Raw genomic sequence first — 12099 nt, forward strand, 5'->3', positions numbered from 1 at the left:
AATCAAAAGAAATCAGCCAAGACCTCAGAAAAAAAATTGCAGACCTCCACAAGTCTGGTTCATCCTTGGGAGCAATTTCCAAACGCCTGAAGGTACCACGTTCATCTGTACAAACAATAGTACGTAAGTATAAACACCATGGGACCACGCAGCCGTCATACCGCTCAGGAGACGCGTTCTGTCTCCTAGAAATGAATGTATTTTGGTGCGAAAAGTGCAAATCAATCCCAGAACAACAACAAAGGACCTTGTGAAGATGCTGGAGGAAACAGGTACAAAAGTATCTATATCCACAGTAAAACGAGTCTTATATCGACATAACCTGAAAGGCCGCTCAGCAAGGAAGAAGCCACTGCTCCAAAACCGCCATAAAAAATCCAGACTATGGTTTGCAACTGCACATGAGGACAAAGATCATACTTTTTGGAGAAATGTCCTCTGGTCTAATAGAACTGTTTGGCCATAATGACCATTGTTATGTTTGGAGGAAAAAGGGGGTTGCTTGCAAGCCGAAGAACACCATCCCAACCGTGAAGCACGGGGATGGCAGCATCATGCTGTGGGGGTGCTTTGCTGCAGGAGGGACTGGTGCACTTAACAAAATAGATGGCATCATGAGGAAGGAAAATTATGTGGATATATTGAAGCAACATCTCAAGACATCAGTCAGGAAGTTAAAGCTTGGTCGCAAATGGGTCTTCCAAATGGACAATGACCCCAAGCATATTTCCAAAGTTGTGGCAAAATGGCTTAAGGACAACAAAGTCAAGGTATTGGAGTGGCCATCAAAAAGCCCTGACCTCAATCCTATAGAAAATGTGTGGGCAGAACTGAAAAAGCGTGTGCGAGCAAGGAGGCCTACAAACCTGACTCAGTTACACCAGCTCTGTCAGGAGGAATGGGCCAAAATTCACCCAACTTATTGTGGGAAACTTGTGGAAGGCTACCCGAAACGTTTGACCCAAGTTAAACAATTTAAAGGCAATGTTACCAAATACTAATTGAGTGTATGTAAACTTCTGACCCACTGGGAATGTGATGAAATAAATAAAAGCTGAAATAAATCATTCTCTCTACTATTATTCTGACATTTCACAATCTTAAAATAAAGTTGTGATCCTAACTGACCTAAGACAGGGAATTTGTACTAGGATTAAATGTCAGGAATTGTGAAAAACTGAGTTTAAATGTATTTGGCTTAGGTGTATGTAAACTTCCGACTTCAACTGTATGTGCGAACTCCTTCAAGACTGTTGGAAAAGCATTCCAGGTGAAGCTGGTTGAGAGAATGCGAAGAGTGTGCAAAGCTGTCATGAAGGCAAAGGGTGGCTACTTTGAAGAATCTCAAATATAAAATATTTTTGATTTGTTTAACACTTTTTTGGTTACTACATGATTCCATATGTGTTATTTCATAGTTTTGATGTCTTCACTATTATTCTACAATATAGAAAATAGTAAAAATAAAGAAAAACCCTTGAATGAGTAGGTGTGTCCAAATGTTTGACTGGTACTGTAATTCTGAAGTACATAACTGGTAATAGTATTGGTCCTGTAATAGCTCTGTAATAATAAAGTGCTACAGTACCACAAGACAAACCAAGCCCTTATCCCAGGCAGCAGGTCTCTGAACTAGATGAGAGGGGCTATCCAGGTGGAGGATCCTCACTGAGGACTGTGCTCGTAGGAGCCGGGGAACATAGACTTCCTGGTCTTAGGAGGAGGTGGAGGGGGCTTGCTGTCAATTTTCTGAGGCAGAGGAGGAAGGAACTATGGAGAGACAGGGGAAAAAAATATCCTGTTAAAATATTTTGTTTCACAATGTGCATTTTACAAAAACTATTGATGTTTTCAGTCTAGCGGTACCTCAGAGGAGTTTTGGGAGAGGTCAAACATCTCGTGGGGATGTTTCTTTGGTGGCATAGGTGGGGGTGTCCCAGGAGTGTCAGTGGTGGCATCATTATCCCCAAGGAGAGATGAATAACCTGCAGAGAGAGAGAGTGACAAAACACACATATTTTAGGCTCCATGACAGGTAAAACTGTGTGTGGACGAGGCATGGATCCTATACAGGGTTTATCTCTATGCCTGTGCAGGTGACTGTTTCTGTGTGCAGGTTGAACCGGTATCTCTAAAAGGTTGTTTGGGATAGGCTGCTTTGTATGTATCCTTTGTGTGTAGTTAAGCTACGTACTGGAGCTGCGAGGAGTGTAAGGAGAGGCTGGCAGGGGGCTGAGAGGGTTGCCAAGGCTGAGCTGAGAAGAGACGCCCTGGAACAGAGACAGGGTCAGGCGACGGTCCCCAAACTGTAGGCTTTTGGGTCTCTGCTGCTTCTCTGGAGGGGTCTGCAAAGGAGTAGAGTACAAAGATACAGCCCTCCTTGAAATCACAGTCAAGTATATGGGTAATTACTTGCATTCTCAAATTACATTTGTGCCATAGTTTATGAGCCCAAAACCGTTTTAGTTACCTCATCTATGTCTGGCTGTCTCTCCACCAAAACCTGTGACTTGCTCACACTCCATTATTTTCTGTTCTTTCGACCGATCCGGTTGTCATCCTCAGAGCGGGACAACATCGAGGCCCGGCGATCATTGGCAGTGGCACGGGACAACAGTGAACTGATGATGGATATCAGGTCAACAGGACAGATAGAGAAATAGAGAGAGAGACATGGGGGCGGGGGGTGTACAGTTAGAGGGATACACTGGCATGTGCAAGACTTCAGACAATGTCACACTGTGAGATGTGGAAAAGCACAGACAAATATTCCTTACTAACATAGCAACACAAATTGACCACCAGAGCAGCACAAAGAGAGTAACACAGGGAGGGAGGAGGGAGAAGGGAGGAGGATGGAGGGAGGAGGGGGACTGTCTCCTGGGAGGAGGAGGGAGAAGGAAGGAGGAAAGAGGAGGAGGTGAGGGACTGACTCCTGGGAGGAGGAGCGCCGGGAGGGTCCATCAGAGGAGGCGGAGCTGCTGGAGAGGCCTGATGAGGTGGTGGAGAGGATGGAGACGGTGGACATGCGGCGCAGGGTAGAGGAAAGGATGTAGGGCATCACTACGGAGCCCACGCGACTCTTCTTCCTCTCAGTCAGAGAGCAGGGCTGGGACACGCAAATGGGATGAAACATCATCAGGAAACTTGGCAGGGGATGAGTGGATTGACAGGCAAAACACTAGCAGCAATGGAGTGCCTAAAGCAAGATGTATGGTCCTGCAGCAATATAATGTACACTCTGCTTTGAATGAGGGGAATTTAATAGGGAGGCAGTCAGAGGAGCCAATAGCTAAAGTTGCCACCCTCTAACATTAAATTGAGTTTGCTGCTGGCAACTGACCAGGGTTATGACGCCGTAATGCTTCTCCACTCTCTCCCGCAGGTCAGAGAAACAGGTGAGCAGGCGGTTGTGTAAGGGCTTCAGCTGCTCCGTGGATTTCTCCCCGTGGATCAGGATCCCATCAGCCAGGAGAGGGATCTGAGGGGAGAGGAGGAGGGAGGAGCCTCTGTTCTTACAGCATGTACTGCATGTCTAAGGACAGGTTCAATAACAAGGAGATAATGAGAATATACTGTACCTGGAGGGCAATAAGATGTTTGAGGACCTCAATGCTCTGAAGGTCCTCTGGGTGTTCGTGTATGTAGGTGTCAGTGAAGAACGCCTACAGAGAAAGAAAGGGGGTGAAATTATTTTATTTTTTACTAGGAGATATGGTCATATGGTCATATGGTCATAATAAATACTAGCTAACATAACAGAGTGACTTGGAAAATAAGAACATCAGGTGACAAATCTTCACTGAAATGTGAGATGAAATTGACAGTAATAGTGGAAGTCAAACCTTCTCGTAGTTGGTGTAGCCACCCATTACGGCAGGGTCAACAATACCATTGAGCATCATGGAGAGTGGGTGGACTGACGTGGAGCTGTCACAGGCCTGCTGCTGCACCAGGTTACTGAGCTTCTCATTGGCCATCTCCATGGTTTCCACAGCATTCTGCAGGGGGCTGATCTCCTCCTGACCAATAGAAAAGCAAGGAGAGGTGAGGAGACATTAAAGTGTAGAAGACCAAATTGGTTGCGTAGGAACTATTTGCTATGGGTGGTATCAGAGTACTCAAAATAGATTCAACATACAGCACATTAACACCAGTACGTTTGTCTTACTGTGATTGTCATCATCATTAGTGAGAGAACTTACAACAGAGATGGACTTCACTTCAAACCATTTGAGAATCCCTGGGAAGTAATAGGACGTGATGTAAGTTGTCCTCTCGATCCACATGGTCTGTAACATGAGGCAGAAAATATGCAGGAATGGTCAACAAGGATATTTTGAGCAACTGCTAAGTAAAAGGGCTAAATTCCTGAGTTCCTTAGCGATGTTCAAAGACAAGAGTGTTAGTATAAATGGAGGGATCTGGCTTTGTTGGGGCTTTACAGCATGGTGTGTCTGTCAGAGCTGTGTGAAAGGTACTCACAGCAAATTCATTGTCTGGGTTCTTTGCACATTTCCTGAAGGGTCTGGAATACTGGAACTGGTCCACTTCATTGGTTCTGTAGTAGCTAGGAGAGGAAGAGGGACCAACAATGTAATGCATATGTAAGATAAATTAATCATACCACAAACTGTTGTGTTCCTTACTTTAGGATCTGCTCAGGAACCCCCTTGTCTTTGAACTGGGTGGGCACAGTAAGGACTGGCTTGACTGTAAAACACTGGATGTCTGTGAAGAGCAGGTAAGGATAGGACTGTGTATTATTCAAAAACAAAAACGAATCCCTAGTGCTATAGGGAAACAGAGACTGGGGCACCAGTGGATTACTGGTTCAAAACTGTGTCCTTGAGAAAGGTATAATAAGACTTGCCAATAAATGGAAAATACATAAAATTAACAATGTCGTGACTAGAAGCATTAACACCAATAATTTACATTTAAATAGCATTAAATAGCTGGGAAAATAAGGGCATGCTGCAAGAGGGCTGAAGGATACGCTGTCCTTGGGAGTTACAGATGTTGTCCCCAGGGGGCGCTGTGCTGGTTATCCTGGCGGCATTGGGGAACTGAGACAGCAGCTTCAGACTGAAGTCCTCCAGCCACTCGTACTCCTTACCACGGTAGATGAACACTTTGTTCTGTAAGAGCAAATCCATTAAAAGATAAGTATTCATTACCCCTTGACTTATTCCACATTTTGTTGTGTTACAGCCTGAATTCAAAATGGATTCCATTTATTTTTTACACAAAATATCCCATAATGACAGAGTGAAAACATGTTTTTAGGAATTTTAGCAAATTTATTGAAAACGAAATACAGAAAAAACTAATTTACATAAGTATTCACACCCCTGAGTCAATACTTTGTAGAAGCACCTTTGGCGGCGATTACAGCTGTGAGTCTTTTTGGGAAAGTCGCTAAGAGCTTTGCACACCTAGACTGTACAATATTTTCCCATTCTTATAAAGAAAATTCATCAAGCTCTGTCAAGTTGATTGTTGATCATTGCTAGACAGCCATTTTCAAGTCTTGCCATAGATTTTCAATCCAAAACTGTAACTAGGCCACTCAGGAACATTTAATGTCATCTTGGTAAGCAACTCCAGTGTTTTAGGTTATTGTCCTGCTGAAAGGTGAATTAATCTCCCAGTGTCTGTTGGAAAGCAGACTGAACCAGGTTTTCCTCTAGGATTTTGCCTGTGCTTAGCTCTATTCCATTTCTTTTTATCCTAAAAAACTCCCAAGTCCTTGCCAATGACAAGCATCCCCATAACATGATGCAGCCACCACCATGCTTGAAAATATGAACAGTGTTACTCAGTGATGTGGATTTGCCCCAAACATAACACTTTGTATTCAGGACATAAAGTTAATTTCTTTGCCCAATTTTCAGCAGTTTTATTTTAGTGCCTTATTGCAAACAGTATGCATGTTTTGGAATATTTGTATTCTGTACAGGCTTCCTTTTTTTCGCTCTGTCATTTAAGTTAGTATTGTAGAGTAGCTACAATGTTGTTGATCCATCCTCAGTTTTCTCATATCACAACCATTAAACTCTGTAACTGTTTTAAAATCACCATTGGCTTCATGGTGAAATCCCTGAGCAGTTTCCTTGTTCTTCGGCAATTGAGTTAGGAAGAACGCCTGTATCTTTGTAGTGACTGGGTGTATTGAAACACCATCCAAACCTAATTATTCACTTAATTATGCTCAAAGGGATATTCAGTGTCTGTTTTTCTTTTTTTCTTTTTTGTTTACACACCTACTAAACAATGCCCTTTGCGAGGCATTGAAAAACCTCTCTGGTTTTTATGCTTGAATCTGTGCTGGAAATTCACTACTCGACTGATGGACCTTACATATAATTGTATGTGTGTGGTACAGCGATGGGGTAGTCATTTTAAAAAATCGAATTAACCACTATTATTGAACACGGAATGAGTCCATGTAACTTCTTATGTGATTTTGTAAGCACATTTTTACTCCTGAACTTATTTAGGCCTGCCATAACAAAGGGGTTGAATACTTATTGACTCAAGACATTTCAAGTTTACATTTTTTTATAATTTAAAAAAATTTCTACAAACAAAATTCCACTTTGACATGATGGGGTATTATTGTGTGTAGATCAGTGACACAAAATCTCACTTTAATAAATTTTAAATTCAGGCTGTAACAACAAAATGCGGAAAGAGTTTAGGGATGTCAATACTTTCTGAAGGCACTGTATATGGTAGCAAATCAAATATGAATTATATTATTTAATTATAATGTTGTTATTGAACTATATGCTACAGAAGATGTCAAAGCTTAAATTAAAGATTAACTGTGGTAGACAGGAATGTGCCACTGCAGTGTAGAAATATTGATGTTATGCCAAATCAAGGCTATTCTGACCTGAACCTGACAAGATTATGGAAGGTATTCAATCCATAGAATCCCCTACTGCTTTATGGAACTGATAACTAGTATAGCCTAAATTATACATTGTGAAACATATTCAACAAAAATTGACTATAATTTAATTTGATAGAGCATGCCATAAGAAAAATTAATAAAAGGCACATTAACACATCATCTCAGGTGAATGAGACAGACCTTGAAATGTGCTATATAGTTATGAAAAGAGGTAATAATCTTACTCTGAGGAAAGTGGGGAATCCAAGGCCATAGTATCCCACAGCAAAGTATTCTGGCTGAGGCCGCATGGCATGCATTATATTCTCATAGAACTGGGCTTGCTGTTTCTGTGGACGACAGCAGGGAGAGTAACAAAGCCACAATCAGGAACACAGACAACATACAACAGGAAATACCTAACATACTGTAGTATCTAATTACAACTGTAGAAAAAAACTAACACAAACATGGTTCAGTGTGAAATTTAAGGATCCATAATGAACATAGACTGTCTGGCACAGTGTGACAGAACACAGTTTTGTATCACTCCACTGCAGCTAAGAACTGTATGTCAACCAGCAGTGCATGGGTGGGACTGCTGGTTAAAAGGTTTGACACAAGTGTGCCAGCAACTCTTCTCTCTTCCCCATTTCCTCAATCATGTTAAATACTATTATTGTACACAGAGTGAGTCCATGAAACGTATTATGTAACTTGTTAAGCACATTTTTACTCCTGAACTTATTTAGGCTTGCCAAAACAATAGGGTTGAATACTTATTGTCTCAAGAAATTTCCACTTTTCATTTTTAATTTTAAAATAATAATAATCTAAAAACATAATTCCACTTTGACATTATGGGGTATTGTGTGTAGGCCAGTGACACAACATTTTTAATTCAGACTGTAACACAACAACATTTGGAAAGATTCATGGCTGTGAATACTTTCTGAAGGCACTGTATCTAATTAACTCCTAGCCTTTGTGAACACTGAAAAGCATGTCAGTATAGCAGTGGACCTGGTCCTATTGAAAAGGCCTCACACTAAATTGGCAGTGGGCTATTGACAATCCCTCTCTGGCGTTGTTGGTGAAGCCTTTTTTACCATGAAGAAACTAAGAGGATAATACTTTTTGGTTTTACTTTACATGTTTTAAAGAAACATCTATAATCAGTAGTGACAATATTTTGAATAAATCTCAGACTAAAACGCGATAGCAGAAGATAAATCGTCTTACCAGCAGCTGGCTAATCTCCATGAAGTCAAACATCTGGTTCTCGTGCATCTTTGCCAGCTGTTTGCCCATCTCAATGGCTTTCTCCCACATCTGAACAGACACATGCAGCAGTTGGTAAAAAGATACATTAAATATGAACATGAGATGTGAACATGGTCTAGACATCACCATCTGTCCTTCACTAACACCTCTATTCAATAAAACCCAGACAGCAGGTTTCAGGGGTGATGTACTGTGGCAGGCATGTGCACCGATAGGCCTTTACCTGTGCAGAGCACATGCCCCTTTGCCCTTCCAGTGTCCAAAGTGCCTTTTTCGGTGGTTGTATAATTTCCCCAAAATTTTTTGTTGTTGTTGTTCTGAACCCACTGCCCGCAAGTCATATGTGTGTGTGTGTGTGTGTGTGTGTGTGTATATGTGTGTTGGAGTGACAGTGTAGTATGTGTGAGTGTGTGGGTAGAGTCCAGTGAGCAGTGCAAGAATGTCAGCGCAAAAAAAAAGGGGGTCAATGCAAATAGTCCAGGTAGCTGGTTGATTAGCTGTTCAGCAGTCTTATGGCTTGGGGGTAGAAGCTGTTCAGGAGCCTTTAGGTCCCAGACTTGGCGCGCCGGTACCTCTTTCAGTGTTTTAGCAGAGAGAACAGTCTATGACTTGGGTGGCTGTAGTCTTTGACCATTTTTAGGGCCATCCTCTGACACTGCCTGGTATAGAGGTCCATGATGGCAGAGAGCTCGGCCCCAGTGATGTACTGGGGCGTACGCACTACCCTCTGTAAAGCCTTGCAGTCGGATGCCAAGCAGTTGCCATACCAAGCAGTGATGCAGCCAGTCAGGATGCTCTCAATGGTGCAGCTGTATAACTTTTTGAGGATCTGAGGGCCCATGCCAAATCTTTTCAGCCTCCTGAGGGGCCAGGTCTCTGGACTCCTCCCTGTAGGCTGTCTCATCATCGTCGGTGATCAGGCCTACCACCGTCATGTCGTCTGCAAACTTAATGATGGTGTTGGAGTCGTGCGTGCGGCCACGCAGTCGTGGGTGAACAGGGAGAACAGGAGGGGACTAAGCACGCACCCCTGAGGGGCCCCCATTGCAGATGTGTTGCTGCCTACCCTCACCACCTGTGGGCGACCCATCAGGATGTCCAGGATCCAGTTGCAGAGGGAGGTGTTTATCCCAGGGTCCTTAGCTTAGTGATGATCTTTGAGGGCACAATGGTGTTGAACGCTGAGATGTACTCAATGAACAGCATTCTCATGTAGGTGTTCCTTTTGTCCAGGTGACTATTGAAAAAACTGCTGGGGTTCACACGTGTATTTGTTTGATTTACAACTAAAAAAATAATAATTCTAAACTGAAATTGAGATTTTTCCATTAAAAGTAAAATAAATGGCCTGGATAATTCTCGGCAAGTGTTATTTATCCTACTTGTGGTAAGTTGCAGGTGCCTACAGGGTAAAAATAGCCATTCAACCAGTTTTGAAAAGAGAAAAAAGAACATTCTGCTCCACTGCACTCCATTGCAAAGTGCAAACTTCCATCTGTAGATCAGGGTTCCTAATAGGGTCACTGTAGTGAGGATGAGGGTGGGAACTCACTTTGCCCTTGTCCAGGTAACAGATTATCTCCTGGAAGAGCCTCTCTTTGAGCTCCTGCTGGGTCCAGACATGTTGGCTGTCACCGGGGATCAGATGAGGGGCACAGGGCTTGTCAGACCACTGAGGTGGACACAATACACAAACTGCATTTAGTTTTCTAGTAATGTATGTTAACTGTAATTTTAGGGAAATATTCCAAACACTACTGTTTTAATTGAAAGTCGACTTGAATGTTGAGTGAGACCTCAAGGAGTTCGGCATGAAGTAACAGGGTGTAGGCTGCCTCTGTGTAGTTCTCACAGACAAGGTGTAAATCCCTCAGCTTGTACAGATACCTGAGGACGAAGTCAGTATTTTAGAGTGATATCTAACAAAATGGAATGCAAAGAAGACTATTCAATTAATGAACTGTCTCACCGAATGTAAATGTCTTCCCGTTTCTTCTCTTTGTAGAAGTTCTGTCACAACCAAAATAAAAACAGTGGAAAAACTCAGCTTTGGTTCAAATGTTTGATGATAACATTTTGTAAAAAATGAATTGGTTCAATGTAGAAACATAGCATCTTCATATACTACTCCTCTGAGGTGATGAATGTGGCTCAATATTTCAGACTATATTGTGAGTTCCACATAAACTAGTCCAAGGGGTTAGTTAGTCCCTGGTGAGCTCCCCTCTGCCTCTTAGTTGGGTACTGTAAGGGCGTACCAGGACGTTGACGGTGCAGCTCATGCGGAGCTCAGGGCTCTCGTCATGTGTGATGGTGCGGTAGGCCAGCAGCTTCTCCAGCAGACTGCTGAGCAGCAGAGCCAGCTCCTCCCCTGACTGAGAAAGGTATCTGTGCCTCCGGCAGTGCTCAAGTAGCCTACACAATATCAACAACGCAACATGTCAATGAATGAGGGAGTTAAATAGTCCTTATTTAGGTATTGACCATGAAACCATGAGGTAAAAGGAATAAGAAAAAGGCATCAGCCTCTGATTGGTGCTTACGTTTTCTCCAGCATGATTTTGTACTGTTCATCCCCACGGCCTCCCTCTACCTCCTGATCCAACTTGGTGATCAGTTCATTCTCAAACTGCATGTACAGGCAGACATATTAAAAACACATCACACATGCCCATGCAAGGATCAGCTCAGCAAAATAAAGCTGGGAAACTCTGTTTGTACAGTTATACTGTAAAGCCAGACAGGCAACACTACTGTGGGCAGCTATCTCACCATGTCAAAGGTGCGGCCGGTAGTGAAGTTGTGCTCACACTGCATCATGTCAAAGAAGATGGGGAGGGTGGCTTTCCTCAGCTCTGGCTCAGGCACCAGGGTAGCCTTCAGGATGGGCCCCACCATGGCAGGGATGAACTTCATCTTGTGGGGGCCTGAGGGATGCACACATGATACAGTTAGAAACAAACATTACACAGGGTTCATTTGAAAGGGCAATAAGCCACACTCCTTTTTCATGCAAACAAAAAGACAGTAAAAGCGGTAAACAAAAAGCGGGCCACCATGAAACTAGGCAATAAAACAACAATGTCTAGTTTCTCTCCTATCAGAGCCTGTTTCCACTGAACAGGCCATTCTGTAGACGTCTCTATTTGAGGAGTTCCTGTCTCACAGAGATAACAACTACCGGACGGTACTTACCAAGATTATACCACATGTCTCTGATCTTAAAGCCAATGCTCTTCCTCATGTCTCCATACCTGTAACCACATCATAGAATTACACTACATACCGTAGAGCATGAATACATATTTACTAATTGGAGCATTTACACCCCTTTACTTTTTCCAAAATGTTATTTTTTTTTTTTTATCGATTGAATTGAGATTTTTGTCACTGATCTACACATAATTCCCCATAATGTCAAAGTGTAATTTTGTTTTTCTAAATTTGTACAAATTAATTAAAAATTAAAAGCTGAAATTGTCTTCAGTCAAAAGTATTCAACCCCTTTGCTATGGCAAGCCCAAATAAGTTCAGGAGAAAAATGTGCTTAGCAAATCCCATAATAAGTTGCATGGACTCATTCTGTGTTCAATAATAGTGTTTACATTATTGTTTTATGACTACCCCATCTCTGTACCCCACACATACAATTATCTTCCGCCCTGTGCAACTGGGTCCTGGACTTCCTGACGGGCCGCCCCCAGGTGGTGAAGGTAGGAAACAACATCTCCACTTCGCTGATCCTCAACACTGGGGCCCCACAAGGGTGCGTGCTCAGCCCCCTCCTGTACTCCCAGTTCACCCATGACTGCGTGGCCAAGCACGCCTCCAACTCAATCATCAAGTTTGCAGACGACACAACAGTAGTAGGCTTGATTACCAACAATGACGAGACCGCCTACAGGGAGGGGGTG

At 42.8% G+C, this 12099-nt stretch overlaps 1 protein-coding gene across 1 annotated transcript in view; it reads right to left on the reverse strand.

The window, feature by feature from the left end:
* Positions 1-1665: 1665 nt before the first annotated feature.
* LOC311141021 (dedicator of cytokinesis protein 5-like) overlaps positions 1666-12099 on the reverse strand; it is a gene marked incomplete at both ends in the record, with an annotated part of 39689 nt that continues 29255 nt past the window's right edge. The window contains 22 exon segments of the mRNA XM_084176300.1: positions 1666-1770; positions 1867-1985; positions 2195-2345; positions 2471-2524; positions 2528-2621; positions 2934-3109; positions 3344-3481; positions 3582-3665; positions 3846-4022; positions 4206-4292; positions 4486-4570; positions 4650-4731; positions 5000-5141; positions 7147-7251; positions 8144-8233; positions 9738-9857; positions 9982-10072; positions 10155-10195; positions 10444-10600; positions 10729-10814; positions 10958-11112; positions 11381-11439. Coding sequence (XP_084032426.1) covers positions 1666-1770; positions 1867-1985; positions 2195-2345; positions 2471-2524; positions 2528-2621; positions 2934-3109; positions 3344-3481; positions 3582-3665; positions 3846-4022; positions 4206-4292; positions 4486-4570; positions 4650-4731; positions 5000-5141; positions 7147-7251; positions 8144-8233; positions 9738-9857; positions 9982-10072; positions 10155-10195; positions 10444-10600; positions 10729-10814; positions 10958-11112; positions 11381-11439 — 2398 coding nt within the window.

This window comes from Coregonus lavaretus (assembly GCF_964263955.1).
Source record: "Coregonus lavaretus genome assembly, chromosome: 14".
NCBI classification, from domain to species: Eukaryota; Metazoa; Chordata; class Actinopteri; order Salmoniformes; family Salmonidae; genus Coregonus; species Coregonus lavaretus.